The sequence below is a fragment of the Oenanthe melanoleuca genome, chromosome 19 (assembly GCF_029582105.1).
Source record: "Oenanthe melanoleuca isolate GR-GAL-2019-014 chromosome 19, OMel1.0, whole genome shotgun sequence".
NCBI lineage: Eukaryota > Metazoa > Chordata > Aves > Passeriformes > Muscicapidae > Oenanthe > Oenanthe melanoleuca.
This window is the reverse complement of record NC_079352.1, coordinates 4,447,473-4,459,710: the sequence shown is the minus strand read 5'-3', so window position 1 is coordinate 4,459,710 and position 12,238 is coordinate 4,447,473. Positions and strand designations below refer to the sequence as shown.

At 52.8% G+C, this 12,238-nt stretch overlaps 1 protein-coding gene across 1 annotated transcript in view; it reads right to left on the bottom strand.

The window, feature by feature from the left end:
• SMG6 (SMG6 nonsense mediated mRNA decay factor) overlaps positions 1-12,238 on the bottom strand; it is a 104,131-nt gene that overhangs the window by 52,382 nt on the left and 39,511 nt on the right. Inside the window, exons 11-12 of the mRNA XM_056506453.1 lie at positions 1,205-1,321; positions 532-700 (exon numbers count right to left, since the gene is read on the bottom strand). Of these exons, the coding sequence (XP_056362428.1) occupies positions 532-700; positions 1,205-1,321 (286 nt within the window). The remainder of the gene's footprint in view (positions 1-531; positions 701-1,204; positions 1,322-12,238) is intronic.

The window sequence follows — 12,238 nt, the reverse complement described above, 5'->3', positions numbered from 1 at the left end:
AAATCGGCCAGTTTAGAAAATTAACCCTTTTGTGCGTGGCAGGGTAGGGACAAGCGGTTTCTGAAGCAGAGGGGAGGTGACTTTTGGAGCTCCAGGAACAGGCAAGCTGCTGCAGGGTTGGCCTGACTCAGTCAAAAGAAAGGTAACAAAACGCTTACGCTGGAAATGGAGCTCCCTCTGGTCCAGAGGAAGGCCCTGCCTGTGCAGCTGGCTGGGCCAGCAGAATACCTAAAGGAAGGGTATTCCAACAAAACTAGATGCACATCCTAAGCAGAAAGTAAAAATTCACCTCCTAAGCCATCTTCTAACACATGGAAACAAAGGGCAGCCACCAGGCACCCTCCAGCCCCACTCACACATCAATGAAGAAGTCACTGTGTCACCAAGGGTGACAAAATCCCAACATTCCCTGGGCAGTGGGCCTTGCCTGAATGCTCAGGTCATGGTGTCAGTGCCAGCAAAAGCACGAGCAAGGGGGAAGGATGGCACAAGGAGCTCAGGGAGAGAGCAGAAACCAGAGGGTGCACGTACTGTTTGGGGAGCTCTAGAGACGTTGGAGGAGGATTCCAGGTGTCCGGGTGGCCAAGCATCCAGTCCGACCAGACCTTCACACTGGGGAGCAGCTCCTTCAGGTCCTGGGGCAAGGCAGAGACCTTGATGTCGTCCTCCTCATCCTCCTGCTCCATCTCTTGTGGCTGAACTGCAAATACAAGACGTGAGATCTGAGGCAGCTCACCACAGCCAGGCTCAGGCAGGGACTGGGAAAGTACGACACAGATCCCAACATCTCAGCCTTGGACACACAAGGGAACAGCCACAACCCACAGCAAGCACAAAGACAGATCTGTTCTCCCTACACGGACTGGCCTGGAGGGCAAGCCAGGCTGTTTGTGAGCCCTTTTATTGAGGGCAGCAGGGTGCCACTGCACCAATCACAGAGATAGGGTGCCCAGATCCCAGTTTTAGGAAGTTTCCCAACTGCTGGCAGAAAGCATGGCCTCAGTCTTTCTTCCAAACATTTCTGTCTGCACACATCAGGGGCTTTCCTGCAGCTGATCTAGCTATAACCTGGGGAGAGCTTGGGATGCTGGAGGAGAATCCAAAGGCCCCAAGAGAAGGGAAGGGATGTAAAAACCAGCAGGGAATGAAGGCCTGACCCAGCCCCCCAGGCATGCCAGCAGGGATTCTGCTGCTAAGCCCTTACCTGGCACACATTCCCTCAGCAGGTTGGTGCACCTCCTCACCAGGAGTGCAAACATGGAGAGCCCCAGGGCCGTGGCCTGCTCCTGGATGACAGAGCGGCAATCCTCAGAGATGCACTCTAGGAGACACAGAGAGGGTTTGGGTCAGATATTCCATGTGGTTTCACCTTCACAGCCTCCCCTTCTGCATCCCACAAGGAGCAGGGGTGAGCAATTCCCTAGTTTACACCTGTCCCAGACATAATTGTTCCATGTAGGGAGAAAAAGGTGGTGAGTGCTGCCCTGGAGCAGGAAGAGGCTGCAGCCACCCTGCCCACACCATGCCCAACCCCGTGGCATGTGCTGAGCCAGCCAGGACCATGCTGGCACTCAGGGCTCCCAGCACAGAAGCTGCTGCTCAGAGCTGATGCCTTCCCCTAAGGAGGGGGATATGTTTGAGTGTTAAAAGGGTAATTAGCTGCATGTTTGATCTCTGTCCCTGCTGGAGTTTTAACCTCAGCAGCTGAGGAGGGGGCTCCTCCCATTAGTTTCGCAGTCGCACAACAGCTTGTCAAGAGAGCTTAATTGGAACTGTTACTCAAGGAGATGCCACACGACCACAGCTCTTCCAAGCAGAGCCGGCTCAGAGAGAGCAAATCCCCCCAGCACATCTACACCCAGCCAGAAACCACTTCTGAGGCTGCTGAGAGCAGCAGGGAGCTGGCTCGAGGGAGCTGCCTGGAGCCAGCCGTGGGTTAGGCTGGGGAGGCCGGGAGTGCCGTGGGACATGCCAGCCTGCCCCAGAGCTCCCAGAAGGGGTTTAAGCCTTAAGGGCAGCCTCTGCCCTCACAACTCCCTCTACTCCCCGTTCACATGCTCCCAGGATGTGGGGGACTGGCTGGCTGGGGAGAACCTACACATTTACTGGGTTCCCACCCATCAGTGCCTTTTGCCCTGTGCAGGATGCTCCTCGCTGTCTCACTGCAAGATCAGAGCTCTCACCCTGAGATCAGCTGCCTCAAGCCAGGCAGAGGATTTTTACAAACTCACAGAGTGGGTGAGTGAATCCCCAGGGCTGAGATAGGAAGGGAGAGCCCCCAGAGCTCCCCAGCTCCCAGGCACCTCTGCTGGAGACATCAGCACCAGCTGCACGTCAGCACAGAGGTGTTGGGAGCTGAACTGCCCAGATGTGGCAGAGCAGGGATTTTGAGCAAACACCAAGAGGATTAGAGCAAGACACTGAGACCACGTTTAAGCCAGGTGCTAGCAAACACCTGAGGTGTACAGAATAAACAGTGGGGTTTTAAGGACAGATCATTTCAGAGGAGTGGGGTGGGACATTAAAAACATCAAAAAAAAGACAAGAACACATAAAGAAAATAGCGGAAAAACAAGGAGGAACATCTGAAGGCTGGATTGACAGTTCTTACAGCTGTCAGTGAGCTCAGAACCAGTGTGGAGGGTACCCCAGGGTGGCACCAAAGGCACCTGGCAGCTGAATGAGAGTGCTTTGCTCGTGGAGCCAGGGCTGAGCCAGTGCCGCAGAGCAATGGTAGGAAGTGCTGTACTGCAGGGGCTGTCAGCTTTTGGAGGAAACATAAAACTAAAGATGTGTCCACTCTGGGACAGTAAATCTCTTTCATGAAGCCTTTCCCACAATTAAGAGTGTTAGTCCCAGAGCTCTGGCCACAGTCCAGTAGAAGAAATTACAGTTGTCTTCCCCGCGCTCCCTCCTCCTGCACTCGGGTGAGATGCTGCACTGTCTTCACTTCTTGCCTCAGATGGACACACAACAAGACCACGGTGGTCCAGCTGCCACACCTGAGTCTGGCAAGTCCCCTGGGTGGTGAAAATCTCTGGGCATTTCAGCATGGACCCCCATACTTTGAGTAGGCAGCCTCTGGGAATCCAGGCACTGCGCTCAAGCCAGACTCACAGTGACCCCCAAACTGAGCTGGTGCAAAAGCTGCATCCTGACCCCCTCCAAAACAGGGAAAGCTTAAAGGTGTTTGTGATGGTGAAGGTGACGAACATCCCACATTTCAGGGTGTGTTTCAGAGACTGGCTCCAAAGTGCTCTGTGGTGGCTGTGGCCAGGCTTGGTTCCAGCCCTTCCTACTGCCACCAGCAGCTCTTGTTGCAGGATACAAGTTCCCACACATCATTTAGAAACCAAAATACAGTAAAAAGCTTCCTGCACTTGAGCTGTGGCAGGTACAGCTGTCCATCAAACATCTTGTGCAGCTGCAAACACAAACCATGTGCCCACCAGCTCATAAAGCCACAGTCCTCCAATGTATCCCAACAGTGCTCCCCCCTGGCACAGCCTGCAGAGCTGCCCACTGTGCAGGTAAGAGCAGCAGGACACCCACACTTAAGCGCTGCTGTCACACAGCTCCAGCTCAGCTGCCATGGGTGTTGTCAGCTCATCATTAAACTCATAAAATGCACAAAACTCCCCCAGCCCTCAAGTTCATTCACCGGATGAGCTCATCAGCCTCATTCCCAGGAGGCTCCTCCAGCAGAGACAAACATCCAGGTGGGTGCTTGTTCAAGACCCCTGAACATGCACCAGGCAAAGGCTCTTAAGAGCTTAACTGCAGGACAAAAGAGGGAAGCACCATAAATCATGAAAAACTTTCTCTCTGTGCCTTTTCACCACTTTCCTCAGGAGGCTGGAGCTTTGGCTGGCCCCAAGCTGGGAGCTGGGAGCCAGTGGCCAGGGCTAACAGAGGCTGTGGGGACAGGGATACAAACAAAGGTGAGGGTACAATCAAAGGGCAAAGCACTTGGGATGTTTAAACAGAAATTTGTAAAATGTTTTGAGTGATAGGCAATAAAAAAACCAACTCTCTGCACCCACTCGGTGTCTGAGCCTAACCTGGCATTAAGAGGAAAACACTCTGTAGAAAATATGCTGAAATGAGGGTTGGAGCAACAAATCTGCTCTGGAGCCCACAGGGCATCATTACTTCTGAGCTGAGCAATGGTCTGTGCTGCTGGTAATGCACAGTAAAACACAAAGTTATTGGAAAAGAGATGTTTCTGTAGGATGGAGTGATACTTAGGTCATTTCTGTCCCTGCAGTTGCACAGCACTAGTAAAAATGGAGATACCAGCTGCCCCACAAGAGCAGGCAGAGAGACCCTGACTGCCCAAGTCAGGGCAATCTCTGTAATTCCCAGATCTGTTTCCCCAGATCCACAGTGGGTGCAGGAGAAGCAGAATGAGCGTCAGGTCCACAGGCAGCCCTGCAGGCTGTCACCAAAAGCTCGGTGACAGAGACTTCAAGTGGCATCAATGGCACCCCAATAGCTAAAGCTGCCACAAACCACTCCACTTCCTCCCCTGAAACCCCAACTGGGCTGCAATCAGATAACCCTCCCAGTTCACACCCAGGCACGCTGCACAGCTGGGGCACACCGAGGAGGTGTCAGGCAACTGTGGAAAGAAATCACACACAAAGGAAGGGGCCACGAGGTCACAAGCTCTGAGGTAGTTGGAGCTGTGGCTGCTCTGTGCCACCAGCAGCTACAGCAGTGACACTCCACAGGAAATCATCCAACACCACCAACCACAACATGTTCCCCCCTCCACCTTTCTCCCCTTGTAACCTGGCAAACATCTCTGTTAATGCCAGCCCTGGATAAACAGCTCCTGTCACGTCACCTCTCAGCTCTTGCCTGCACAGCCACCCTGAGAACAGCATCACACAGCTCAGCAGGCTCACAAATGTCACCTCTCAGCTGTGCCACTGCCTTCAGAGGTCCTGCGTGGGCACGGAGGCGGGTGGGCAAAGCTGGCACTGCTGCCTCAATAACTGCTTGTTAAACCACAGCCTAAGGTCAGGGCTCCTGCACTGGCAGCCAAGCCTGACTCAGGGTAAATTCACACCCTCGTCTGTGTTGCTGTACCAATACACAGCCCCTGCAGCCATGCTGCAGCCAGGCCAAGGAGCTCAGCTGGCATGAAAAGCTCCTCTGGGGAACTTCCTTAGGCTGGAGCTGTTTCTTAACCACTTGTAGCCTCACATCAGCATCAGCAAAACTCTGGTCCGTAGAATGCTGTATGGGGATAAAAAGGAGCAGGCAGAGCATTTTAAACAGGAGTATCACCAAACAATTTGAAATTACTGATTTGTACTACCCTACACTCCATAGGCTGAATTTGCCTCAAAGATCTGTCTTTCTGCACCAGAGAAATAAGTGAGAGCCCTGCAGACCCCTGAGAAGGTCAGGGCTCTGGAGGCCAGGCTGGCAGCAGGACATGAGCTGTGACAGTTCTGAGCACCCTGCCTGACACTCGCCACTTGTCAGCCCCTTTTTCTGCTGGCTCAAACTTTGCTGAAGTTTCCATGCTAGATGCCTGTCTCAGCCTGAATGCTCCTGTAAATCTTCAGGCTAAACAGCTCAGCCACTTATGAGAATGGGGCTAGGAAACAGTGGCTTACCCCTGTTTGTAAAAAAACACCACGTTTTCCTTGAGCTAATCTAGCAACTGCAAATCCTGGAACAAGGATCTGAGATTTTGCTGCAGAATAACCTTTTTAACAGAAAGTTTTCCTGTCCTACTAGAAATCTGTCCGCACTTGGCCAAGCTATAAACATCTGAAAGACAGCAGTTTTTCCATACTCGATAGGAATTTGTTTCAACAGCTAAAACTTGCTAAGATTTCACCTTCCTGAGCAAGCTCCATCTTCCTATCCCCTCACCTGCGTTACGGGCAGCAGAGCACCTGACCTGCTCCCATCCAGCAGGTGGGGACTTCTGTAAAAATGTCCTTGTACGAGTGACTGCTGCTTGCTCAAGCTGGAGATTGGACTCAGACTCCTCCAACTGGTGCCCAGGTGATCTGCTCTGAAGCAGAGCCCAAAGGCAAGCGAGGGAGAGGGATGGGATGGAAAAAAATGGGAGCTGATGAGCATCAGACTGCAAGAACAGAGCAAAAGCAACTGGGAACCAGTGACAGGCGGTTTTTCTGAAGATCAAGAAGAGGAGTCCTCCTGTTTCTTTGCGTGTAGGAAAGAGGGTTTTTTCCCAGCTGAGGTCTGGGCTGCACAGAGAGCGCTGTTTTCCTACCAGGAGGCAGTTTCCTGCAGGGATTGCAGGGAGCTGGGTGGATCAGCAGCTGCAGCGCCCTCTGCAAGCTCCGACCTGGGTTCTCCCAGGGTCCGTGGGCTCTGCTCCCACCCAGCCTGCAGCAGAGGAATTCTGCAGCCATAAATCTACCTGTTGCACAGGGGAGAGGCTGGGAGGCAGAGCGAAAAGGGACTTTTGTAGCGGGGAGAAATGTGTGTTTCTCTGAGAACGTTATATTCATGGAAAACATAAACCAACTGTCGTCAAAGTCGTCTGAGCTCAGGAAATGGAGCGGCCGGGAGAAGGCTGCCATGTGGCCGGATGTTATGTATTTCTAATTAGTGCTATACATCTTTCAGCAGCGAGTGTCCTTTTGCTGGGAAACACAACGCGCTGCCCTTGTTATTGTAACTGTCAGAGAGTGCTTAAACAGATAATCTCCAGGAAAAGTGATAAACACATCCCCTCTCCCACTAGGGTGTGCAAAACAGCAGTGCCAAACCTTTATTAGGGCAACACGACCAACTACAGGAAATGGGAATGGGAAAAGAGCAAGGGGCAGCCGCCTACGAGGAGAGGGATTTGCTGGAGGAAGCTTCTCGTGGCTGCTCAGTGCCATGTGCTGAAGGAAATCCTGCGAGGGACAACCGGGGCACAGCGAGCACAGGACACGTGGGCTGCTCACAGGGACAGGGCAGGGGCAGGCAGGGAGGGCCCCCAGCTGTTCTGCTCTGAGTGTGCCCCCAGTTTGGGTGGAAGGGAGCCACAGCAACCCCTGAGCTTACAAGCAAGCAGAGGATGCTCCTCTGCCCGCCCATCCCAGCTAACAAAACACAACGAATGCTGAACCTTCCACAGTTAAAACAATCCCAGCCAACAAATCTTAAAGGAGACCAGATTCCTCTGATTGAGGCAACCAGATTGCTCCAGCCAAGGGTCAGGAGGACTCCAGTGGGACAGTCTCCATGCTGGCCTCTCCATCCTCACCTGAGCTGTGGCTCCAGAAAGCCCAGGGCAGTGCTGGCAGCAGGTGATCCCAGTGCTGGCAGAGCAGCAAGGATGTGCTTTGCTCCCAGGCAACAACAGCTGAAGCCACCTTTCCTGGTGACAGGGTGAAGAACTGTACGGGAAGGCACTCAAAAGAACGAACAGTTCTATGGACACAGTCCCAAGGATGACATAAGGGGCTGGCCAGGGGACACAGGAGCTGCAGGAGCTTGGTGAGCACAGGGCTGGGGGCGAAGGCACCCGGCTGATGTGTCAGCACATCAGCTCTGGAGGCACAGACAACTGATTCACCAGTTGGCTGCTACCCCGAGGGGAAGAGACCCGGGCTGGTCACCTCGGAGCTGACACCACCTGAAGGCAATTCCTTTGCTCCCTCAGTGCTCAGACACAGCTTTCCCCGTGAGTCACTCCCCGCCAGACACAGCCCTGGCACGGCTACAGGGCAGCCCCCCGGGCTGGGGCTGTCTGCAGGAAATGGGTGAGGAGAGCCCTGCACCGGCCCAGGCTGGTGGAGACCGCACACAACCACGGGAATACAAAGCAGCAAAAGTGAGGGGGATGCTCGCAGCTGTGGGGCACTTCCCCCACACCCCCTCGCAGGGGTGACCTGTGAGTCACTGGCACTCCCAGCTCTGGGAACTGGCGAGTCACTCATGCACTCATCTGCCCCCGAGAGAGCCTGGGAACCTGGAGGCACTGCTGAGCCCTGCCTGATACGCTGGCAATGATGGGCAGCTTTCCTGGAAGCTGCTCCCTAACTCTGAGCAAACAGGATGGCAGCCCCAGCCCCCCCAGCACTGTGACCACCTGCAGCACACAGGGCTCGACCCCTCCCAAAGCAAAGTCTGGGTTTTAGTAATAACCTGGATGCCCCCAATCCACCTTCCTGCACTGATGTCTCCCCATGGAGAGGCAGGAAGGTCCTGGGAGGGTCTGGGCTGGAGCTGCAGCACCAGGGAACTCGCTGCACGTGTTCCCAGAGCAGCTGGGGCCGCCCAGGAGCCAGCAGCTCCCTCTGCAAGCCTGACTTGTCCGAGGGAGGGAAGGAGGGAGGCCTAGGAGGTGAGGAATGCCGGGGGCCTGGGGAGGATGGAGCAGCTCTCCCTGTGGAAGCCATTAGATATTCAACACTTCATTTGTTTCCAGCCGTCCTGGACTGCAGCGCTGGGCTCTAGGACGGGAGGCTCTTCTCTGACGTAACCAGGAAGCAGCTGCAAAATTAAGGAATCCCTCATGACATCATAAAAAGGGTCGATGGTTTACAGGGGAAGGTATAAAAATTAATGACATATTCCCACCCGAAGCAGAGAGCCTGCCCAGGAACCACAGGGGAAGCCATGCTCTGCCCGACACCAAGGCTCTGTGCTGCCAGCTCCCTTTGCCTGATCCAGAGCCTGGCTCTGGCTCTGATTGTCCCTAAGCCCAGGCAGGGCTGGATCCTTGCACCTGGGGTGCGATAACCAGCTCAGTATATCCTTCCTGAACCTGACGAACAAAGCTTTAGGGAATGACTTTAGGGACAGCTTTCTTGTGTACTCAGGGCTGGCCAGGAGTCAACGACAAAAAACATCATTGTGAAGTGACTATTAATAATACTAACTTAATAAGAAGTTATTAATTTCCACAGGGAAAGCAGACACGTGCACAGACTGTCCCAAACACCCCAATTTCTGCAGCTCTGGAAGACCAACAGGACCCGCAAGAGGAGACAATGGCAGTGGCACAATGTCCCACCCACCACACAACATGGGCTAGGTCAGAAAGAATGACATTAGCCTTGAGGACAAGCACAAAGCCATTTCCACTTGAAAAGGGAAAAGGATAGTGGTTTAAAATTAACTACAGCCTTTTCCAGGAAATATCAGTGGAAAGAAGCAGCCATTTTTAGAAATGTTATTCTCAGAAATTTCCTGAAAAGACCCATCAGTCAAAACACAGATTGAAACCATTTCCACTTGCACTAAGCAGCACTTCGGAGCTCTCCCTACACGCTCGGGGTGCTGACCCAGGCAGCAAGGCCAGGATCCTGCTCTGTCCCCCTGACCCCAGCCAGGCTGTGGGAGTCAGTTAGGGATGTGGAACAGCCCATACAGAGTCAGAAACACTCCCCCTGCCTGGGGAGGCACATCCATCCCACTTGTCACTAGTCACATTTGCACTGAGACACTGCAGTCCCTGACCATCACAGCTGGAGCAAAAGCACCTCCAGGCTCATCCATGCTGGCAAACCTGGAGAACTGCCAGAGAAACTCTCATTTCTCAGCACTGCCCTCACCGGAGCTGACACTGGCACTCATGACACAGGCACAGCAAAGTCTTCACTGCAGGTCCCCAGAGCCACAGATTCTGCTGCCAACAACTGACAGCAACGTGAATTTGACCCGTCTGGCAGCTAAAAGGCTGGCAAATCCAAATGTATGTAACTCCTGGCTGCTGGCTCATAAGGAAGCGTGTCCCTTCAAGCTGGCATGCCAGCTCATCAGCATATCTATAGCTCCAGACCAGCCTGGCACCAGCTGTCTCCTCCTGTGGAGGGAATATTTGCCATAAAATGCACAAGCAGGATGCGACTGAAGATGCTGCAGTGGCAAAAAGGCCCAAAGGCGAGCAGGGCGTTCAGATGAAACAGGGAATGCTGCATGAAAGAAGAAAAATCGTGGATGATAGAAATGGAAAAGGGTTTTAGGAGCACTGCAATGATGCAGAATGAAAAATGAGAACCCCTGATGGCCTATCCTCTGTCTGCACAGATCTGTCAGCTCTTTTTGAAGATGCCAGGGCTATGAACCTCACCAAAAGAGCCAGTGAGGAGCTGGGGAGCTTGGCTGGGTTACACAGCAGCATGGCAAGAGCTACCAGCATCCCCCCAGGAGCTGTGTGTGCCCAGCCACAACTCTGTCAGATGTTATTTACAACAGCGAGGGGGTGTGAACAGGGCTTCCCAAGAGACTTCCTCAGCCCTGAGGGAAGTTTTACCAGGACAAATAACAGCAGCACGTAACAGGCAGCATTTTGCACTCCCCAAGCTCTTGCTGGGGGTGTGCATGTCCTTGACAGCAAAATGTGAGCAGACAGCCTGGAACTGTCTTCCCTGGGTGTGAACCTGGGTGAGCACTTTGAGCCTGCAGTGAAAGCTCAGGAGAGCAAGTGCCTGCAGACAGGAGCATCCAGAGAAAGGAGCCTTTGATGGGGCAGGAAGAGCGAAGTGTGGAGCTTCCTTTTCAGCACATTCCCTCCTTTGCTGCTTGTCCTCTTACAGCTTCCTGAGGGGCCAGTGTTTGCAAAGCAAATGCCAAAACATGAAGTGAAATCTGTGCCCTCCTCCCAGCCCTTGGGAAGCAGGAAATCCCAGGGTCTTCATCAAATGCCTGCAAGCCTGAATTGCCTCCCCACCTCCCACTCCAGCCCTGCTTGGTGCCTCCAACTTCCCCGATGGCAGTGGCATCCCCAGCCCCAGGACACCCCACTAAGAGGGGCACAGCTCAGTCACTCTGCTGCAGTGATTCTTACCTAACAATTTCCATTATAAGACCTTGGTTTCAGTTCCTAAGAACTTTGCCAAACTTTAACCATTTAGGCTGCAATCCTTCATGCCAAAAGCTTTCTTCGAGCTGAATTTATTGGGAAAATTTCAACTACAAAGGTTCAGCCATTTGCCAGAATGAGCTTAGGGAAAATATATTGTTCTTCTCCAGTTAAAAATTCTTTGACCATTTCAGCAAAATCCCTAGCACCTTCACACTTGGAGCAGGAACCAGAAATTTGGCAGGGGACAGCAGAGGGGTCTGGGTGTGCCTTCTGCCACCTCCATCCTGGCTTTGCCAAGGTGGGGGCCTATGGAAATCTGGGTGCTCACTATTAGACAGCTCTTATTCTACTCCAATCAAAGCAGCAGCTGGTTCACCTGCTTGGACAGAAGAATAAACCAAGCCAGGTGAGGCACTGGAGAGGGAAAAGCAGGTGGAAAAGGGGGATGAAGCAGCACGAGTGAGGCACAGCATAGCAGCCCCTTCTCCAGCCCCCTCAGTGCTCTGCTGGCACCACCAGTGGCTGCTCTCCCCAGAGGATCCCAGCCCCACACATGCAGCGTTCCTGCCGTGGCTGAGGCTTGTGTGGTGCATCCAGATTTATGTGCCAGCCAAGGATCCCAGATGATGTCAGCCTGCTTCCATGGGGGAGCTCTCTATTCTGAAAACCATGGAAATTACACATGCAAAAAAACTCTCAGTACACCAGACTTGGAGGCATCTATGCAGCTTCAAGTCAACTCCATCACACTTACTCACCATAAAGCCGTCGTAACGACACATCACTTTTCCTCCCCTCAAGGTACCATTTTCAGTCAGCACAGAAAATTAACAGGCAGCAGAGACCCTCCTGCAGAGTGTTCTGATGTGCTGAAATGTGCATGTGTTCAGTGAGGCTCAGGGCTGCAGGACAAGGTCATGGTTTGGAGGATTAAGATGGAGAACTTGATTCCACTCTTCACCTCGGTCCTGAACTTTCAGAGAGAACCAGGAGTCCCCTTAACTCCCCCCAGTGCATGTGCTCAACTATTTTTGAGTCCCTCACTTGATGGCTTGCTGGTGACACAGAGGGGATGGAATTTGCAGACCCTGGGGAGCTCTGCTTTGAGTAGGATCAAAGAGAGCTCCTGAAGGATTATGTTTTTAGGAGAACTCCATCTCCTGCACCTCAAGGTGGGCAATCAAGGGACTAGAAAATCTGGTATTTTCCTTAAGATTAGAACCTGTTGGAGGTGTCATAAAAAAAGGCACCCAAACCCAATCTTTGAGCACACACCAGTGGGTTTACAGCATCCAATTATTGGCACCTGAATCTTGCAGCTTTTCCTACATTCCATGTGGCTCTGAGTATGATGATAATACTTAATCAGTGGCTTCTCTGGAAAACTCTCATGGGAACGGAAAGAAATTTTACAAGTAAAAGGACAACAACAAAATTGAGCCT